We start from the raw sequence: 21,431 nt of genomic DNA, 5'->3' as shown, positions 1-21,431 counted from the left end.
TATACTTTTAAAATGTTACAACACATTACATGTTATTAATACACTTTCCACGTTTAAGTGTTTCACAACATGAGAAGCACTGACTCCTAATGTTTTATCATATTATCTCAGCAAACTAAAATGAAAAATAAACTACTGTATAAGAAATCTTTAAAAAAAATAACAATAATACCCATCTTGTAAACACGTGTCTCTTTCTTTTTTAGATACTAGTCATTATTCCAGTAATCACAAAGTCATAAGTTTCACCTATTCAGTTCAACAATCAATTTAAAAAGTCGAGCACAGGAAGCTGAACAGTGATAATTAGCCGCGTATGCAGAGATGTGCTTGCTGTTCAAAAGTGCTCTTCTGAGGGCAGAAACCAAAAGGAATAGGGACAACATTTAGTGGTGAAACCTGCACTGCATATACTATACAGCAAAAGTAGTGTCTAGGTACTTTTATGACTCACTTCTCAATAGGTATTTTAGCACTCACAATAGAGGAAAAATCCCAACACACTTTAAAATAAACACGTACAACACATTTGCCGATATGAGCATAGCCTTATATGCACAGACACAAATATATTTTGCAGTGTGTACTGATCTGTGCAAAATTAAGGAGAGCCAGAGAAGGCCTTCAAATTGTCTAAAAATGTATTTTAGAATAGACAAAAGTTTACAAGCAGCAACGACTTCTTAAAAATAAAATTTATCCAGTAAGAAGTATCTAGGTTACAACTTTACATGTAAATAAAAGGTAAGATTTTCCATTAATATGGAAAATATTAATATATTCATATGGAAATATTAATATTTCCATACCTTTATCTGCTGTCTTCGAAGCATTGCAAGTTCCCTCATATCTCGAAATGGCTGTAGTAAGTATTGATAGAGTTCTGTGGTAGCTTCTGCAAGACTACTGTAGGCTTCATCTTCCATTTGATACAGTTCAAGCAGCTCTACCATGCTTTCTGTGTTCTTATGTTTTTCCAGAAGCTGTGAAAAAGTGAGAAAAATGCCAGTTCAGTGAATGTGTTCAAACACTCCTGCTAAAAAATTTTAAAACTATTTATTTGCCTATCTTCTTCTTTTATCTTCCCTCACCCACAAAATCATCACTCAGACATACAAAGAAAATCTTAATCCCCACCCACATCTTGAACTAAGCCAGTCAAGTATGAGCACTTCTCTGATAACCTTAACTCAAAATGTTCATTGCTCCTACTTACCACTGCTTTCCAAGGGTCTTCAAAAGCTAATAAATGTGAGCACAAAGACATAAGGAGAGCAGGAAAAGCAACTCAGTATAAGAATCTGTAACGTATTAATCAGATAAGCTATTTCACACATTTCCCACCTTCGGGCGGGGGGGGGGGGGGGGGCGTGTGATAGTAAAGGAGACAAAGAGGAGAAAAATCACATTTTTATCTTTCCGGTCCTTATTTCTTGTAGCCTGCCTGCACTTTGGACCCACAGAGCCCCACTAAATTGGTGCAACTACACAGGCACACACAGACACAGATCGGTGTTAAGCAAAATACTAGCGATCCACATGTCTGGCAATTTTACTTTCTGTTCTATGACTTTACCTTAGACAGTTCAGGCACAAAAGTTCAAATCCACAGAGTTTCCCTTAGATTTTTTTTTTAATGAAATTATCAAAGTATTTTAAACTTTAAATATAGTACTAAAATTATTTTTAATTCATCTAAAAAAAACATGGCTTCCTAAAAGGTCTCCTCATTCCTGTTTGGTCATATTCACTACTATTTTTTTTTAATTTACATGTTTGCTTTGCATCTATTTTGGGCATTTGCCTGGGCAGACCTCACATGCAGCTGTAAGTTTTTTACGATTTCCAAAAAGTTATTCAACTATTTAACTATAACTAATCTCACAGAGACGTATGGAAGTACTTGATGCATTTACAAAGACAAGATTATCTGAAATTAATTCTCCTCTTATGTAATTTTCAGACACTGAAAGTCAAAGTCTCTTGTCCTTTATATCATTATCTCAAAAGCACACATTCACAGTCCAGATTAACCTAAACTGATCACAGATTACGGAAACTAAGGAATAAGAGTATTGTATTTTCTCTCCGTTCATTAAAGTTGAATGTCCACCTACCTGAAATACTCTCAGTATACTCAATTGCATCATGTGTCATTAGTGAAAGAGCAAATACAAGGAACTGCAGATTGGCAGATGACAAGCCAGGAGGAACTTTCCCTCAGCTAGGCTTGGCAGAGACAAGAGATCTGTGAGAGATGGAGTGAAAAGGATGCAACATTCCTCAGCAGCATGAAATATTTTGTTGGATTACCTAGACCATTTCACGTAGGAAATTGTTTCTTTGCCAGATCATTTGCTATGAGCTTCTGCTCTCTTCCAGCACCACATAATATCCTGTGGCATTTGAATTCTTACTGACGATATCAGGCAGTATTTTGTGGCTTGCAGGCTATAAAACTAATGCTTTATGGACTTTGAGTTGAACACACAATTTTGCCTACAATTGCAGGGACAGGAGTCATCTCAGATGCTCCTGGCTTCGAATCCTAGGTTCCTACAGATTTTATGCGTTATTCTAGCCCACCAGGAATTTCCTAGTCTATAAAGCCACCTTTTCCTCAGCTCCTCTCACTTGCTGCTAGCGTCTCGAAAGAGTTGCCAAAGCCTTCTCCTACTTCCACCTGGCACTATCATAAAGCCCTTCTATAGTCCCAAAGCTGTAGTTATCTCTGTCAAAGTTCCCACAAAACAAACTTTTCTTCTAAACAACCCATTACAAGAAGGGTCTCTTATTCTTAACAGCTCCACAACACTCTAATGTTCATTTCCTTTTTAATGTTCAGGCTACTAATACCTGCTTATTAAATAAGGAGATACACATTTGTTTTACACATTTGTTTCATCTTGAAACCTCTACTATTTTTTAGGATACAGATCCCACAGAGAAAAAAAAATTAAAGTAAACTTTTCACCATTTAAAGGAGAACCTTAAATAATCCAATATCAAGAATAGAACAATAAAATATAGGGGATTTTTCCTCCTTTCACAGACCATTCTTAAGGCACATTAAATAGTTCTGAAATTCTGGATACGGTCATAATTCTGTAGAAGGCAGACTGAAAAAGTGCCTGGAAATGAAGGGCAGTCTCAATTTTATGATCGTAAGTGTAGTACGAGGACCTTTTTAGACAATAAAAGCATATATAAACTTATAATTAGTTGTTTTTTAAGTGAAAAATCATGTCCATAGCTGGAAATGGTATGGATAAAGTAGTGAAGTATCATGATGTTCCAACAGATAGAAAATACAAGTAAATGAGGATCTTTACAATGTCTTGGTAATATCCAATTCTATTGGTCTGCTGCTTCTAGTGGAGTTTCTTCAATCCTAAACCTAGAATATAAGCAGACAGTAGATCCAACTATTCCTCAACTCCTCTGGAAATACTGAGCCATCATGGAGTAAAAGCCTAATAAATACAAGAGAGGGCAAGTTATTCACATGTAAAATATGCATTTTCAATTTGTTAACAAAAAGTAAGCAGCTATTTTTACTTCCTGAGCCAAGCACCAACACAGATTCTATTTCCTGTGCCTAATGAAGATTTTTTTGAATGGAAATGGAGATGGAAGGCTCATATAAACTACAATCAGAGTATCACCTTGTTTGGTTTGGACCAAAGACCAGATAGCTATCTACTAGGGACAATCTTCAAAACATGCAGGAAGGTTACCAAGCTGTGACAGAATGAGCTCTGTAAGAAACAGCCTCATCACATCCACCAGCTATTAATATGTTCCTATACAGACTCAATCAGATGATGTTTCGGGGGAAACATCTGATCATTAACCTTAGAAATGCTGCAAATCAGCTCAAAAGCACGTAATTTAGTCCTGTCAAATCAACAGCGTAATACTGCTGCCTCAAATTTCACTTGAGTTAAAGGCTAATGAGAGAAAGAAAATACTGGAAAATTATGAAAGCCTCCAGTTTTGGAAAATAAAAACAAAATACCAAAAATTTATGGTTCTCATTTGAAATGACAGTTATGTTTAGATACTTAAATGTAAGAGTCAAAATATTCTCTCCCACTGTTTGGAACTGATGTTATTACCGCTAAAAGAACAAGCTTCATCAGTCAGATACGGCTACTAGACAGAGCCTTATAAATCTGATGAGGAGTCCAGGCTGCTGTAGTGCCACAGAGCAGCCTACAAAGGGGACACTGATGCAGCAGACAGCTGGTGCTAAGTGGCCTGCCTAGAGGACCTCTCCCCACGTTGCTCTGCAAAGCAGCCTGATGGAAGCTTTCCTGTCCCAGATCAAAGTCAGATGAACCAATTTTTATCTGGCTGCCATTCAGCTTTTAGCTTTCCAGACTGTCACGTAACAATAACGCCGGGTCTAGCACAGAACCCACTGAATTAGTAATGTCATAAGGCAAACCTGACCCTCCACAGTCTCACAGATCATTAATTGAATACGTTCAAATTTTCACATAGCCAGTATCAAAAGGGTACACTCTATCAGATACATGAAAATTCAGCTAGTACCTTTTAGTAAGATAGAGACATTAGTTAAGTTGGCCAAATGCCTAAATCAACCAGATACCTTAGAATTGTGCAGTTTTCAGTGTATTAGCATACAAATAAATGAACAACTTTTGTGGCATACTTTATGTCCCACTGATGATTAATTCCCAACACAGGCATTCAGTGTTACTGTTCGTTTACTTCGATGGCCTCAGAATGAATTTCTGACTTTCACAATTTTTTAATTATATTATTAAAAGAAGTGGGTGGAGGAGGGAAGGGTAATATCCTGTACAGGCCTGACTAGTGCTAGACCCATTGAATAATGCATTTATTTTAAGAATCATGTTTCACAGATGTTACATTGTTCACAACTAAATGAATCCATATATTTTGGGCAACCATTATGCAGATAGACTCTAACCCACAGGAAACGCATTTTCTTTTCAATTTAACAGCACATTTATTTGAACTATAGAACAAAGATTATTTCTTTCTTCAGCATTTAAAAAAAATACTTTGCCTATAAAGCTTTAAAGGCATTACAGAGGACAGTACAATTACATGCGAGTTAACCTCAGTTTTCAGCAAAATCCAAAGCTTGAATTAATCAATGAAAAGTCTTTTCTTACATTTCCTTTGCTACTCCCAAAACTTCATCTGTTATTCCCATTTTATTTTGTGTATTTTTATAAAACATTGTAAGCAACCTATCCAATTTTAGCTAAAACAAGCATTAAAAGGTACTTCTCTGTCACTTACTAAGCTTTTTCATAATTTTAAGACAGTAGCAATAGAATAACCTATTGTCATATGAATTTAGGTTCTCAGAAGCCTGACAGTACTGCTTGCCATTTTCAGAAACAATTTTAAAGCTTTTTAATTGGAGAAGCATATTTAAAATCACAGGTAAACCTAAGGAGCAGTTATTTTCAGAGAGCAGAAGTACACTGCTGTAGATGAAGCTGTTGTTAGATATTCCATCCTTTCCACAGAACAGCAGTCCTAAGTTTAAAAACATCAAATCCTCCTGTTGATAAACTAGCAATAGGCTACAATGAGGTCCAGGCAATAAGTTCCAAAGAAATAAAACTCCAGAGTGCATAGAATTTGGATGCAATATTTCAGCAATTGAACATAGACTATACATTGATATATTAGAACATGCTTAAAACTGTTTCTATTCTCTTTTAAAACTCTCTTTAAACAGCAGTTTTTAAAACAAGAAACATTCTTATTAAAAAACAACACACCCGCAACTCCTGGTAATCAGCAACAGACTCAACTACATGAAATTTGTGTTACAGGTAATTTACTTTTCCTCTCTCTTATATAGTTCATAATTGGTACTCAAAGCAATCATCCACCTATTGAGTGGACAAAACGCTGAAGGGTCCAATTTTTCCAACCAGGCTTTTGAAGATAGGAGATTGAACTATATGCCAATGCACAGCAAAGGTTAATGTCTGGGTTTTGGTAGGGGTTTCTGTATGGCTGTTTACAGAAGGACTAGGTTAATTAAAATAATCAAGCCAAACCAAAAGCATGTATAGCAAACAAGTTTATCAAAGTTTGTAGTTATTCTAAGAAACAAATAGCAAACAAACAAATGACAAGGTATTGGGAAGTAGTAACATGGGTGTTCAGCACCAAAGAAAGCAAAGAACACTTTCACCGAATGTTTCATGCTGTCTCCTAGGCCTGTGAAGAGCTGTGCTCACATCAAGTGAGCCACATCACTCCTCTTTAAACCCTGTTTAAAACAGTCTTTTACCATAGTATCTACTAGAGAAATTGACTGTAGACAGCACACCAGCAGGCAAAGACCAGCACTCTGCAGACTGGCCGTCTTGGCCATCTTTAGCTCTTACCAGTTACCTTCCTTTACACTTTGTTACTGCCCCAGGAGCTGTTAACCTGTTGCTTTTGTCAAGTTCACTTATAGTGCCTACCAAAATGCACTTCATTTCAATACACTATCTGTAACACAAGTCAGCAGAAAGAGGAAAAACTGAACTATTTGGTAAGAAGAACTGAAGTAGTATTTTAAGGTAGCTAAGTGAGACAAAGCATCATTTCAATGTATGCATCACTACTGAACAACATAATTTCTCTCCTTTGACACAAAATTTTAAGTAGAAACCTCAGCAGAACTATGTATATATAACTTGTTGGAATATCACAAGGCTCAAGGTTAAAGCTGCCAACTCTGACTGCAAAGTATGGCACATTAGATCTTTTCTGAAAGCTCAAGAGAGAGGTGCCAACGCTTAAAAAATATGCATCTCCTTTTCCATAAAAAAGACAAATGTATGTGTGGCAGCATGGTAGAAGCTTCTTCTAAGTTGGCACTTGTCTGATCTAAATAACTCACCTTATTGCGTGATGTGCCATTCCAGAGTTACACCATCATGTCAAATTAGTGCCAGTAAAAGCCAGCTATTTGTTTGCATTCGCTATATTACTTGGAATGGCATAGCCACAAATAAGCTAAATAAATCACAGCAAACAAGAGCTAATTACATAGGAGTGCCATGCTTTTTTCCTGCTGTCAGTAACACAGAAATAAGTATTTACATTATAATGCAATTTGATGAATAAAATAGATGAGTTTTCCATATTTCAAAGTTAACTCTGGGACTCCTATTCCTCCCTTTGGAAAGAGGCAAAATAACTAAAAGATAAAGTCATTAATGAATCACTGATCAGTTGAAACATAGTAACATTGAACCAAAAGACTTCTAGACAACACCTCACCCTGAAGGCTTGGCAAACAGCTGTAGTCTACTCATGGCCTAGTAAGTCCTAACTTCTCCTGCAGGAGTCTGATCAAAAAACACCCCAAAACCAGGAGAGTGAGAACACACATTAAGGTAAGTGTTTACGCTGTGCCATAAAATATATTAACTTTTGGTCCACAGACCCTCTATTCTGTGCTTCTTACCTCTGCTGTTAGTTAGGAAAACATTTCCAAGAATATCCAAACCAAGAGCCATCTAAATTGAATAAAATTTGCATACAATGAATGCACTTACTTAAGTGAATATTATCACATTACTCTCAGAGCCCCTTCCTTTATGTAACGTTTGCAATGTGGAGCACATAGGTCTAGCCAAACACTCATTCTGTTAAAGAGGAAACATTTTTCCAGGAAAAAAAATGTGAAAAGAAAAAAAAATTTTTTAAGGTATAATCAACTTCACTTGGAAGTCAGCCCATGGGACCTGCAACATCAGCACTGAATTAGTACTCTTACCAGTTTTACAATGCATTTGGTGTGCTAGAAGATATTCTTAAATGTCTGATAATATAATATTTCCAAAATTTGGATGTTAGACTGATCTGATGTTAGACCTCTTTAAAAATCTAGTTCAAAGGAGATAGAGCATTGTGGCAAAACCAGACTCAAAGCACTAGCAAGGGTGAATCTACTTCTTAAAGCTGAACTGAACTAATGGCTTGCTCCTACTGAAAGGAGATCCCACTTTCCATTCCCCTTCCTTTTCTTCTTCCAGCTCCACCTCAGTTCCTTGTTCCTTCTGCTCTCAGGAGCATTTTCCCACCCCCTCCATTACACTGGCTTGGTCCTTCTCAGACCCTTCAACAAAGTAACTGAGCATCTGGCAGAAAAGTACTTTTGGAATTTCTCTCAGATTAATTTCCTGCAGTTTAATGAGTTGAATTAGCACAACTCAAGGAAAGGAAGAGGTAGGATCTCTCCCTTTCAGCATCAGTAAACTGATGAAAGGTAAGTTACGTATTCGGACATGAACCAGCTCATAGTGACGCATGAGCCAGCTCTCTTTGATAGGGTGGCTGGCTAGTCAGCCACCTTCAAACATTAGACAACAGCTGGGGGGTAATTCAAATGGACTTCTGTGCGACTTCCAAAGGCTACTACAGTTCAACATGGATCCAACCTCTATAGCACCTTATCCGAAGGTGAAAGCATGGAAAGTCAGGCCTAAGAAGGAAACAACGCTATGCATGATTAAACCAAATTTTGAAAGTTTCTAAACTAAAATGATTTTTGATTTAAAAGCTGAATACAACACTAAAAACAAACCCCAACAACAAAATCCCCACATTTATAGCCAAGTACTATTAACTAATAAAAGGCTAAATGAGGTATTAAGAAACTCCTGAAATCACATATTGTGCAGTTTTTCCTCCCACTCTAACAGCAAATAGCATCTAATTAGCAAGCTATTAAATCACTTTCCTAACAGTACAACATTTCAGAAGACAGCAATTTAAATTAGTATCAGAATTGTGTTCTATGTTGTTATCCATTTCGGTTGATTATTGTTCCTGTTTTCACAGAGAAATGGGGGGAAGGATACACAGATGAAATGTTAGGGAGAAACAAAACCCAGCCAACTCTAATGTGGGTGTATAGTATTTCTGATAAAAATCTTCACATTGAACCACAGAGATATAAGAAGCACGATAAAACACAGTTGAAATAATACATACAGTATACCTATTAATCAAATTCTTCCCAAACTGATCCAATATTTCAAGCACTTTGGGATTTTTTTTAAACTCCTGTCATACACTCTTCCCTTCCACATGTGGAGTATTTGCTAAATTATACTACTGTGAAATGAAAAAAAGGTTTAAATTATATTCTCAGACACATGATGATTGTAAACAAATAGTGCTCTCCTTCAAAGACCGAAAAACCTTACTTTCTACTGTAAGAAGTCATTTGTTTCTAGTGGCGGCAAAATGCAATAATTTGGGCTGTGAAGCCATGGTGCTATTTTTAGGAAAATTATAACTTTTTAGAAATGTCTAAGACTGATCTACAGTTTTTCCTCCCTCAAAAGCTTTACAATTGCATTCCTGCACTTTTTCCCTTTAATTTTCCTTGAAACAGAGACGTAAAGTACACAGTATTATTTGAGCTCTTTTTTAAACAAGAGCTAATCTAAATTGGTCCTACTTTGAGCATGGGACTGGACTTGGCAGCCTGTAGAGGTCCCTTCTAACAGAATAATCTTCTAATATAATAATCTATGACTCCAAGTTATCAAAAAAATCTTTTACAAAACTCTATTCCTAAAGTGTCTGAAAACAAGCCATGATGCAATACTGTTATGCGAAAAGTTGTGCTACAATTCATTTAAGATGACCCACATAAATTGTCTGCAAGTCATCACAAACAAATGCTAATTAAATCTTTAAAAAATATTTTTCAAAGGAAAAAAAATCCTGTTCCATCACACCAATAACATAACAATTTTTCTAAAAGAAGGTTATATAAACAGTTGTACACAATTGCATCTTGAAAAGTATTATAATAGTATTGTAAAACAACAATTTTTAGTGTCTTTTCTGAAAGCAGAAGTACTCAACTGTACTTTGAGAAACCACGAAAAACACTGCTGAATGACACACTGGAAGTGTTTTATAATATCTTTTCAGGAGGAACTTGTAACCAAAAACTAAATTAATGTCCACGAGACATTCAAACTTTTCTGAATGGCTAATGTTTGTCTGCCTCACAGATTATAAAACAATTCCTTACCATTCCACTCCATCGGTAACTTTTGCTGTACAAATACCACAAACAGAAACAAACAGATGGAAAGGAAATCCAGAGAAAATCCATAGGAAATCTTACCAATAAAAGGTTTTCAACTGAAAACAACCTTTGTCAAAATTTCTGCAACCAGTCAAGAGAGTAAGAAGTAGATCTATCACCAGCATTCTATTTACATCTGCTCTAAACAGCTTTAGATGATGAGTTTCAGATGCCAGCCTGCCAAGGGAGCTGTCTTCACACCAAAATTCCTCTCTGGCTATGACTAGGACAGTTAATCAAAAAGTAAAATCCAAACTCCACAAATAAACCTCTAACAGGAAGTTATTAAGAAGAAGGGACACAGATGAAAAGCAAGAATTAGTAAACAAGGAGACATCTGTGGAGAAACTGCAAGTTAAAAACTAGTACTGGTTTTACAGCAGAGTGTCTCCAAAGCCTTCAGTAGGGTAAGTAGTTTTTTATACTAGGGATGAATTTAGCACTGTTTGTTAAAATTCTTAAGACTAATAATGGTTTAGTTTAACTATATTCAGGCCCATCTCCTTCAGAAAATGGTTGGCCAAGTTTCAACAACTAACTAAAACAAAAACATATTTCCCATATTAATTTATAGCATTTATGATTACAAGATGCTATGAGATCACCCAATCTCCAGGTCCAAAAGATTTGGACCATTTTTATAATTTGTTTCGCGTTATCCAAAGGCTTCAGTAATTTTTCTTAAAGACTAACCCATATTCTAACAGATATCACCATCAGATTTCTAGATGAGATCATATTATTACTTTCTGTAAGGACACAATAATTCTTTCATTCTCATTCTTAAACATTCTTGCGTGTTTGCTATTAAATAGCACTGCACTCAAAGCAGGGATTTTCAGTGAACTATCTAAAGATCTTTGTTCTGAATGGTTATGGTAATGCTAGTACCCTAAAAGACATATGAGTAATTCAAATAAACTGTTCCAATGCATATTAACTTCGGCTCCCTTCCTTAAAAATTCTCAGTCTTCTAATAAAGATCAGTATAAATAATATGGTTAAAACCACAGCTGCCATTATCTTAATATGCCACTTTCCCAGATTACTGTCACACTGAATACCAGCATCAGTATAAAAATTCTGAACACTCATTTTTTTAACATAGCAAACTGCTTATGACAACAGTGTATCTTATTTACAAGTTTCTATTACATAGTAAATTAACATCAACTTGTGACAAACCTTTAAAAATAAAATTCTTGGTAAATGGTTCTGCTTGTTTTCTGGGATAGAGGGAAGAAAAAATGAATAACTTTTATATTACTGGCACCTGGCATTGGAATTACCCAAAACTGCAAAATATGTTCTAGGCACAGATTCCTCTATAGAGTTCAATAAATGTTCATTTGTTTCTCTTACTTTTGTACAGTACACCCATACAGCATCACCCATAGCAGAATTACAGTATCAGCAAACCTGAAGAGTTGATTCTTCTCCGGAGAAAATAAAGGATGAGGTGGATTGAGCTGCATTTAGAAGATACCCTCAACAGCTAAAGCAACAGACTCAACGTCTCACAACACAACCTTATTCTACTGCCAAGCAGTATTTAACAGATAGCGTTCTGAGTACCAGCTCAAATATATCTTTGCCTCTACTCAGCACTGGTGAGGCCACATCAGGAGTGCTGCATCCAGTCCCGTGTTCCCCTGTACAAGAAAAACATGGACCTGCTGGAGCGAGTCCAGCAAAGGGCCACAGAGATGATTAAGGGACTGGAGCATCTCTCATATGAGAAAAGGCTGAGAGAGCTGGGACTGTTTAGCCTAGAGAAGGGAAGACGCAGGCGGAATTTTATCAATGTTTATAAATATCTAACAGGACAATGTAAAGATGAAGCCAGACTCTTCTCAGTGGTGCCCAGCAACAGAACAAGAGGCAATGGGCACAAACTGAAACACAGGAAATTCCACCTAATCATAAGAAAATGCTTTTTCACTCTGACAGTGGTTGAACACTGGAAAACATAACCCAGAGAGGCTGTAGAGTCTCCATCCCTGGAGAAATTCAAAACTCAACTGGACACAAATCCTGGGCAACCTGCTCTTGGTGGCCCTGCTTGAGCAGGGAGGTTGAACCAGACTATCGCCAGAGGTCCCTGACAACCTCAACTATCCTGTGTTTCTGTGGTATATCAAATAGTTAATCAGAATTATGATATCCTTAAGACCTATTCTCTTTCCCTCTCCCCCTACCACATTACTTATTGTTAAGTTTCTGCCTCCTGAAAAAAATAAAAGAATCCCCCAAATGTATTTTTAGTTGGACAGAGTCCCTACTTTGACTGACGTCCTCTTGAATAGCAGCAATTTCCTGGTGGACTATAATGTAGAATTCTACTAATATTAAAGAAAGGAATGCTAAAAGCACCTCCCAAAAGAGATCACGTAACTACCTACAGAAAAATGGTAGATCCAGCTTTTCAGAGGCTTCTCCAGCTCTGCAGTAGCAATATTACATATATAAAGAGCAACATGAACCCTACTGATCATCTGTGAGCCTTTATTATAAAAAGAAGCGTAAAAAGATGTAATGATTAGAAATAATCTGCTTTCTTATGCTAAGCTGGCCTGTGCAACACTAACTCAGCCAGAAACTGAGGGGAAGAAAAGTTACTGGATTTTGAAAGCGATGTGGAAAGACATTGACTTAATGGCCTAAGTCCTGTAGGACATTTACTATAGGAGGGAGAAAGAAAATAATGCTGGGAAAAGGGAGGAAAAATATGCAAGACGACAAAGTAAGGTAAACATGAAGAAAAAACAACTGAACACCAGATCTAAACACTAGGAAATGAAGTGGGCTGTAAATTCCAAGCAGCATAATGGATAACAGAGAGTTTATTACACAGGTTATACACACCTCTTCAAAATATTCTGACATATAAAAATGTTGCAACTACATATCAGCTAGAACAACTTTAACAGGAAATGGAGGAAGGTCTATCCCTGTACCTTGGGAAATGAACAATTCACATTCTGAACTGAAATATAAAATAACTTTATCTTGTCATCAGAATACTCACCAAACCACAAGACAAAAATTGTTCCTCAATCCCAGTTCAGACAGTTAAACAGAGCCTATATTGTATTTTATTCCTATTTTTCTTCTCAGGTATTTGGATAGGGACACGAACTATGAGATTGGCAAGCTGTTTCTTTAATTTCTAAAAATTAAGGTCAAGTTTACTGGGCTAAGGGTCATACTGAACAGTATTGCTATATTTTTATAGAATGTTACTATTATTTTTGATGTAAGACTTAAGTTTTGTCAGGTAAGCAAATTCTTCAAGCAGCTGTCCTTTTCTTTGTGTATGTATCATTCACATTTCCCTGTGTCTTGAAGGAATGCACATTATTAGAAGCATTCTACTCTTTTCAAATACAGTAGTGTTCCCAATCATCTTCAGCTAGCTCTTGTCAAACTAACAAGGCATTAATAAAACAACACATGAAGTCTATCCACATATGTATGCCATATGTGGCTTGCAGAAAGGCAGGGGGAATATTACATAAAATCTAGAAGTATCCTACTGAGACTGGAAAAGAGACAATACAAAAAGATTGAGAAAAACAAAAGCAACAGCCAAAACTCTAATTAGCGTACAATCACAAGTCTGTAGCTCTCTGAAGCAATTCATGATGCTACCCATAAAACAAAATTAAAAGCAAGAAGCCATAGAAAAAAATAAGCATCGAGTCAGGAAGGTAGCAAATGGAAAAAAGACAAATGATAAAAAATTTCTAATTAAAAGGTAAACAGTAATTTTGCATAGGGCTTAGAACGTTTTACTTCACAAGCTAAGGAGAGAAGCAAACACTGTAGTAATGTGCTCTAATGTCCTTTAGATATTGAATCCTAGAAGCCATTTTAAAGCATGTATTTTAGAATGGTATGTAATCACATCTTAAGACTTTCAGCAACTGTATGTTCACCATATGATTAAGCTGTTCCACTATTTAACTACCCTTTCCGCTATAAGGGTCCAGGAATCTCAAGCGATATAAAACTCTATCTTCCTTCTATGTCTTCCAGTAATATTATCTGTCATAACAGCATATGTAACATATATTTACATATACAGACACATTTCAGAAATTCACTGAAACACTTTGAAAAGAAAAACATCAATGTGACTTTAACTTTTATTATTTCCAGAAGAGAAGGGAGAAGGCGTCATTCCACATGTCATTCTGCTTATCTGAAAACGTAGCACAGTATCCTTACTGCTGGGTCTCATGCTTACAGAATGAGTCAGGTGTGAACTTCCAACCTCTACAGATGCCAAGCCTTTAAAATTCTTATTAACTTAGGACTAGTTCAAAACAGCCAGAAATAATTGCTAATGACTCCAACTGCGGATTATATAAACAGAAAGATGATGGCTGGCAAGGATAAACACTGAGAAAACATCTTCAGTTGGACAGCAACAGAAGTACTAGCCAGAATATTATTATCATGTGGCTGTTTCCTAATAACTTGGAGACTACTTACCTATTCTACACCGCACACCCTACAGCTGCTAACAGATACTAAGTTTTGGTTAGCACTAACTTATAGTACTGGTACAGTACTTAAACAGCCTATTTATGAAGTATTCAGGAGAGAATCAAAACAGTTTTACTGAAAACAAGTGTTGTCACTACAGCTAATGAGCACATACAAACAGCTTTCAAGCAAAAATAGGTAGGATTTCCAGAATGTTCAGCATTCTGTTCTATTCACGTCAATTAAAAAAAAAATAAATATAGATATCTATATCAACCGTACATCTTCCTTTAACCCTCTGTGTTCCCAAAGTTAAATCTGAACCAGTGTTCTGCTTTGTCACAAGATACCTTAGGGATCTTCTAAACCCAACTACTGCAGTTAACATACAGGGTTCAGTTGTCTTTGCCTCTTGTACAGAAAGATATTTCACTGGTTTGGATGAAAATCTTACTGATAGTGATTTCAACACCAAACTGTTCAGTAATCCAAAAAGTAAGTAATACAAAACAATACAAAAAGTACTCAATGCTTCAGTAATACCAAAAAAAACCCCCACACCTCTGTAAACTGCAGTGCACCTAACAGTACAGCATCAAATAAAAACAGCTACCTCACCTCTGGAAAAGTCACCTTATTCATATAGTGCCCTGCTACCTAACATATACACATTTATTTTAGTACTGAATGCACAGAAACAAGGAAATAAAATTTTCCTGGTAACTGAGACCATCATGAATATTATTTTCACTAAATATTAGAAGAGGCTCAACAAAACAAAGACTAAACTATGGCTACTACTTAGGCTTTTTTGATGAACACAGAAATACGTGACAACATTCTCTGAAATCAGCAAATGTGAAATTATACCAGTTATAAATGGACTAACTTATTATCCATTTGTATGATTTGACAATCTTAGTTCATTCATTCAAAACCAAACTTCTCTACTACAGCTGTGCAAAGGTCATTAAAAAACATGTATATACACCAAATAAGAAAGGAAAAAAGTAAATGACAATACAGCTTCCTGACAAAAAAAAAAGACTGTTTTCTTCTCATGCAACAATGAGTTTTTACCCATAACAAAATAGATAAAAGGTTTAGATGAAAACTTTTCTTAATCTTTCTAGCCCTTTGAATCAAAAGTAAAATGAAGCCTATCAACATCAAATTAAAGTCTCCAGGGCTTTTCTGGTGCTTAGTAAAATCTTCCAGTGTACAGGGGAAAGAGTTTAAAAATATCAGTAGGTCCTCACTCCCAAGGCAGTCTTAAACTAGCCACAGAAAACAGTCTCAAAATGTCTTCAGAATTTAACCATGCACTAAAAGTGCTTCTGAACTTATGATTAAAGCAACTAAAAGAACACACATAGAACTTGCAGAGATGCAAAATGACCTTTCAACAGCCTGCCCGCAGATACCAGAATTCAAAGATTTTCCTGAATAACAATAAAATGAAAGCAAATCTCTAGCTTTGTAACTGGCATTAAAGATCCTATAGACTGTCATCTGCCAAACTTCAGACCACTGTGGTGCTTAACAGCTACAGGCAACAGAGACATTCATAGATCCCATCAATTCAAAGATGCTGCAGAAGGCTTATAATGTACAGATAGGCTTCCCAGGCCCACAACTTGCTATGCAGAAGCAAGTTAAAGGGAAAGTGTGCAATGGGCTACGTTTGTTGGCATGAGTAAGTCATCAACCCTTCTTAATCACAGTTTGTATTATACAAACAACAACACTTATTCAGTAAAATGGTGACCACATTCGACCTTTTTCCAATATATCAATGACAAAGAGATACAACAGCATCTTTGATATTACTAGACAAAAATTTACAAGCAGGTACACTTATCCTATAACAACTCCTTCCACATTGTAATAGCCAGGAAATTGGCAGCGACGGCAGTAAGGAAAGGAGCTTCTTCTGCCTTCCAGAGGCAGAAGTTTAGAATATTGGTAATGCTGGCCAAGAAGCTGGAATCCCAAATGAGGATTCAGTGGCATCCTCTCTATTAAAATATCATTTTTTATCTAGCCATTAACTGATTCTTTGTCATGTTTACATTTGGGAGGTTAGTCCTCTAGTTAAGTATCCAATTAATTTTTTAAACAGGCATAAACTTAATGAACAAGGGCTCCAAACAAGTATGTATTAGTATTCAAAAATAAGGTGGAAAAATATTTCCTCCTATAGATACAAGTTCTTACTTTAGCATAAATTAACTGTTCCTAAATTATTTCAGAAATAATAGTTTTATTTGAAAAAATAAAAAGGTATGCTAGTTCAAAAAGGCAAATTATGCAGAAGAAATTAATTCCAGGTCATATAGTTCCTCTGCAACTATTTTTTCTTCCTGATCTTGGATCTGTTTCTACTTGCAACATTTTTCTGGCTTATTAAAGGTTTATAATTGAAACAGATAAAAATGCCTATTACAAAGGGCAGCAATTATTAACTGCTGTGAAAATAAACTGGCTAGTGTCTAACTTATGAAACACAGCAGATGGCCAAGTAGGGGATGCTGAAACAATGAATGCAAGAGATTTTGCTGCTCACTTTGCTTCTCCAACCTGAAGACCATAATCAACAGATTCTGCAAGCATTTCATAAGTAATATTTTAATGGCACAGAAAAATCTGTCCTGGAAAAAGAGATACATTAAATAATTATAAACCTCAGAAACATATTTTAAAATGTTAAGCCCAAGTCTTCATGTTCTAAACTTGCTTTTTGACCAAGTTTACATTCATGAAGACCCTCCGTATTTGTTATACTCCTTGATATTTTTTTCAGTTGCAAGTTCTACACAGTCCTTTACCCCCCCTCTCCCCAAAGTTCTGGTAAGAGGTAAACTCATTTAAAATTGCAGGAGTCCAACATTCCCAACAGCTAACAGGCAGATTTCAAGTACAGATGGAAAAGTAAATAAAACAGATGAAATGTTGATTCTGTAGGGTTTTCTTGACACTATAAAAAACCTGTATTTCAGAAATACTCAGCAATACCCATCATCCATTGCTTCATTTTCTTAGAATTACAATGACAAATGATATTGCTATTTGCTCAAAAAAAGACATCATGAATGAAGTAAACCACTAACAAGTAAGGAAAAAAGAAACCCGAGAGCCAAAAGGGAAAGAGCAGGTCACTCTATTGGTTTCTTTTCTTAAACATGAACTACCTTTAATTAAAGAAGGATCAATTTACACAATAGACAGTGACAGAAGCACAGCTGTACTGACTTTAGGTACACTACTAGATTGGTTACCATGGGGAAGGAAGGCGGCACTGTGGTCAAATACACATATACATGCTAACATTTCATCTGCGCCAAGATCTGAATATTAATCAAAAATAAGATGCTGTAGTTTCAAGATCTTGATGGATAAAGCTTGCATAACCTATCAATAACTGATTTATTTTTTGCCCATGCTACTAGTGCTAACAGAACTTGAGATTCTCCCGATAACAAAGAGTTCTTGCAGAGTAATTCTGAATCAGTGGTTCTCAAGAAAACACGCACTTCTGAGTTAGATAATCATTCCCAAGTCCACGTATTTAACAGAACTGTTCATACTCCATCAGGAAAAAAAAAAAAACTTCACTACCACACATTTTTGAACACGCAGTACTGGTAGGATACATATAAGCAGCTGGAGCAGCCAACCTTGATTTATATCCATACAACAGAATTTAGATGGTGTTTGCAAAATGAAAAATTCCATAACCCAACTCACACATATAGCCATGTCTAGCTAGACCTTTGTACATTCTGGACCAAGGCTACACAAACACAAAAACAAGTGTAAAATTCTCGTAATTACTGGGAAAATCTGGGTCCTCGTGTACCTCAGTCCACAAAGAAGTGGAAAAAAATCTCACAGGCTGAGGCAGTGTTAGCAGAATCAACTTCCTCAACTACTTTTCTCAAAACAGAATAAAGAGAAAGAGAGAGCTGGTATGACTTGAAACATCCAAGTCTTGTCAGATGCTGATTGACAATAGCAATGCAGTAAAAACCTGCTAGAACCAGATAGCTTGCTTTTGTAAAATCCTACTTCTAAGGTAGCTTAATTTTAAAATTCCAGCTCCAAGAGCTTACCAGCTCAACATAAGTGTAGTTAATCCAATTCCACTGGAAACATCATTTCACTTGAAATACTAGATTCAGCACCCATAGCCTATAGGAACCTAGAAATATGTGGCTTCAGAAGCCTAAACTGCACTGCCAAACACTACGCATTGTTGCGCCCATTAAACAGAAAAATCCAGACTCCAACACATCCTGGTGCAAAGCAAATGCAACAACAAAAGTCTGGCAGTGAGACCTTGCCAAATCCATCAGGTTTTCGCTCACAAACCTCTAAATTCTACTGCACGGAATGAAGTGCTGAGCCACACTTTGACAACCAGGGAAAATCTGCATCTTCTTAATCCTGACACTAGAGATCTTGGAAAGGGTTAAGCCTCATTTTCTTACTTAGATTCTCAAAGTTTTATCTTTAAGCTAAACAGCTTTCTCTTCCTGTACCTTTTTTTTTTTCCTTCTGTCCCATGGATTGATCAATTCTGCAAAGGGAGAGGGGAGCAGCAGAGGAGAACAACTAAACGAGATGGCACAGGCTAAAAAACAGATAACATCAAGGTGGAGGGACCCGGCCAGTGTGGCAGCCTCACCTCCTGGATTCGCCTGCGGGCCCTCTGCAGCACCTCCTCGTATCCCTTTTGTCGCAGCTCACTCAGGCTCTCATAATACTCTTCAGGGTCGTCAGTCTCGGTGAAAAGCACCTGCGAAAGGATCTTCCAGCCGCAGGTATCCAAGCTGTGGACCAAGTAAACTTGTAGTTTGTAGCAAAGAGCGTCCATCTCCTGCTCGGAAAGCTCCGGGGCTCCGAACAGCACCGTCCACATGCCCGAGGGCTCCTCGGGGAAGGCAGGCAGGTAGGGCTCCAGCTCCGAGTTCACGGAGCACAGCTGCTGGTGCACAGCCCGCAAGTCCTGGAAGGAGAAGAGGCCGGCCCAGCTGCACTCCTCCCCCGCGGGCTCCACGTCGGGAGCGGCCGGCTCGGCCGTCGGCAGCGTGGAGCACGGCAGCGACAACGAGGCGGCCGCCGCCTCCTCCTTCCCCAGCTCTAGCACTTCGATGTCCTCGGCGGCATCTGCCGCCTCCGGGCCCCGCGGCGGCCTCCGGGCCGGGCTGCTCTTGGCGCGCAGCGGGCTCCTCGGCGCCGCCTCGGCCGCCGCGCCCCGCTCGGAGCCCCGCGGCCCCGCGTCGGCGCGGGGGTGCGAGGAGCTGCGCGGCAGGCCGGCCTCCGCGCCCCAGGCCGGGCTCCGGCGCACCGTGGGGCTCCCGGCCTTCGGGGCGGCTCTGGGCTCGGCGGCCGCGGGGCTGCCGCGGCGCAGCTCGCGGGAGCCGCTGCGCTGGCGCTGCGCCGTGCGGTTGTGGCAGGTGATGGCGAACTTGCCCTCGATCTCGTTCCAGGCCACGATGAAGACGAACTTGTGCTTCTCCCGCTCCTGGAAGGCGTGAGGCCTCACGGCCACCCAGTCCGCCTCCAGCGTCTCCTCCAGGGCGAAGGCGGACATGGCGCTGCGCGGCTCCCCGCGGCCGCCGCCGCCGCCGCTCCCGTCCCGTCGGCCGCCCCCGCCCGCCCCGCCGCGCCGCGCGCCGGCCGGCAACGGCTGCCCACGGCCCCGCGCGCCGCGGCCTCACTGCCCACCATCAGCCATCTTAGCGGAGCGGGGACGGGGGAGGATGCGCTGGAGCCCGACCGGAGCCACGGGGGAGGGGGAGGGAGGGAAGGAGGGGGGACAGGGACGAATCACCTCCCCTCCGCTCGGGGGCCGCCGCTGCCGCCGAGTCCCGCCGCCGCCTCTGGTCCTCAACCCGCCGCCGCCGCGGACAATGCCCCGCTCGGCCCGCGCAGGTACTTCACGCGGGTCACGTGGGGCAGGCTCTGTTTACAAGCGGCGGTGGCGCTGCGGCAACTCACCGCCGGCCCCGCCCCCTTCCCCGCGGGGCGCCTTTCCCATTGGCTGTCGCTGTGGTTTCCGAGGTCCCACTTCCCTCGCTCCGGCCGGCGGCGATGGGCGAAGCCTCTAGCCCCGCCCCCTCCCGCCCGCCACAAGAGGGGCCTCTCGCCCGGCCGCCTGCTCTCTCCTGTGGTGGGCGGGGGCGCGTGGTGCCCCGCCCCTTCCCTGGTACGTACAATGCGGCCGTTCAGCTGCCCTGTGCTGGGGCTGCTGGGAAGGGCATGTGCCGCTCGCAGCCGTTGGGGGCGGGGGTTGGGGGGGCGGCAGGTGCTGTCCGGGCGGCGCGGCCCCGCCGGGAGCACTGTGCGGTGCCCGGGCGAAGGAGGCCGTTGAGGGCAGATCCGCCCGCCCCGTCTGTCACGCCTCAGCCCTGATTCCCGGGGCAGGGAGGAGGCAGCGGCCTCTGCTTCCTGCCGTGACTGACGCCGCCCTAGCTTTGTCTGCCCCGGCTCCATCCTCTGCCTTCTAGCCCGCGGCCCCAATGGGCCCGTTGTTCCCGGGAGCTGTTGCACATCTCCGCTCCCCGCCCGCTCGTACTGCCTGCAGCTACTGCTTTCCGGGGTCTCTGCCCCTGGCCTGTGAGCTCGCAGGGGATTGCCAGGCGGGGAGCAAAGGAGGCGTGTGAGGGCAGTGACCCTTCTCACAGGCAGGCTATACCTGCAGAGGATGCCTCTCTTCTTCCTGTTCCCCGAACTGGTTTCCTGCACCATTAGAGGCGAGGATGTGGTGCTTTGGCAGCTTATTTTAGCTTGTCTCTAGTCATTCTGACTA

General features: G+C 39.8%; 1 protein-coding gene across 1 annotated transcript in view; it reads right to left on the bottom strand.

Annotated features, from left to right (window-relative positions):
* LOC112987052 (junction-mediating and -regulatory protein) overlaps window positions 1-20,632 on the bottom strand; it is a 71,122-nt gene extending 50,490 nt beyond the window's left edge. The window contains exons 1-2 of the mRNA XM_026106730.2: window positions 19,305-20,632; window positions 810-983 (exon numbers count right to left, since the gene is read on the bottom strand). Of these exons, the coding sequence (XP_025962515.2) occupies window positions 810-983; window positions 19,305-20,213 (1,083 nt within the window). The 5' untranslated portion in view covers window positions 20,214-20,632. The remainder of the gene's footprint in view (window positions 1-809; window positions 984-19,304) is intronic.
* Window positions 20,633-21,431: the final 799 nt, after the last annotated feature.

The sequence above is a fragment of the Dromaius novaehollandiae genome, chromosome Z (genome assembly GCF_036370855.1).
Source record: "Dromaius novaehollandiae isolate bDroNov1 chromosome Z, bDroNov1.hap1, whole genome shotgun sequence".
Classification (NCBI taxonomy): domain Eukaryota; kingdom Metazoa; phylum Chordata; class Aves; order Casuariiformes; family Dromaiidae; genus Dromaius; species Dromaius novaehollandiae.
The sequence above is the reverse complement of the archived record's forward strand: the minus strand, read 5'-3'. Positions and strand labels throughout refer to the sequence as shown.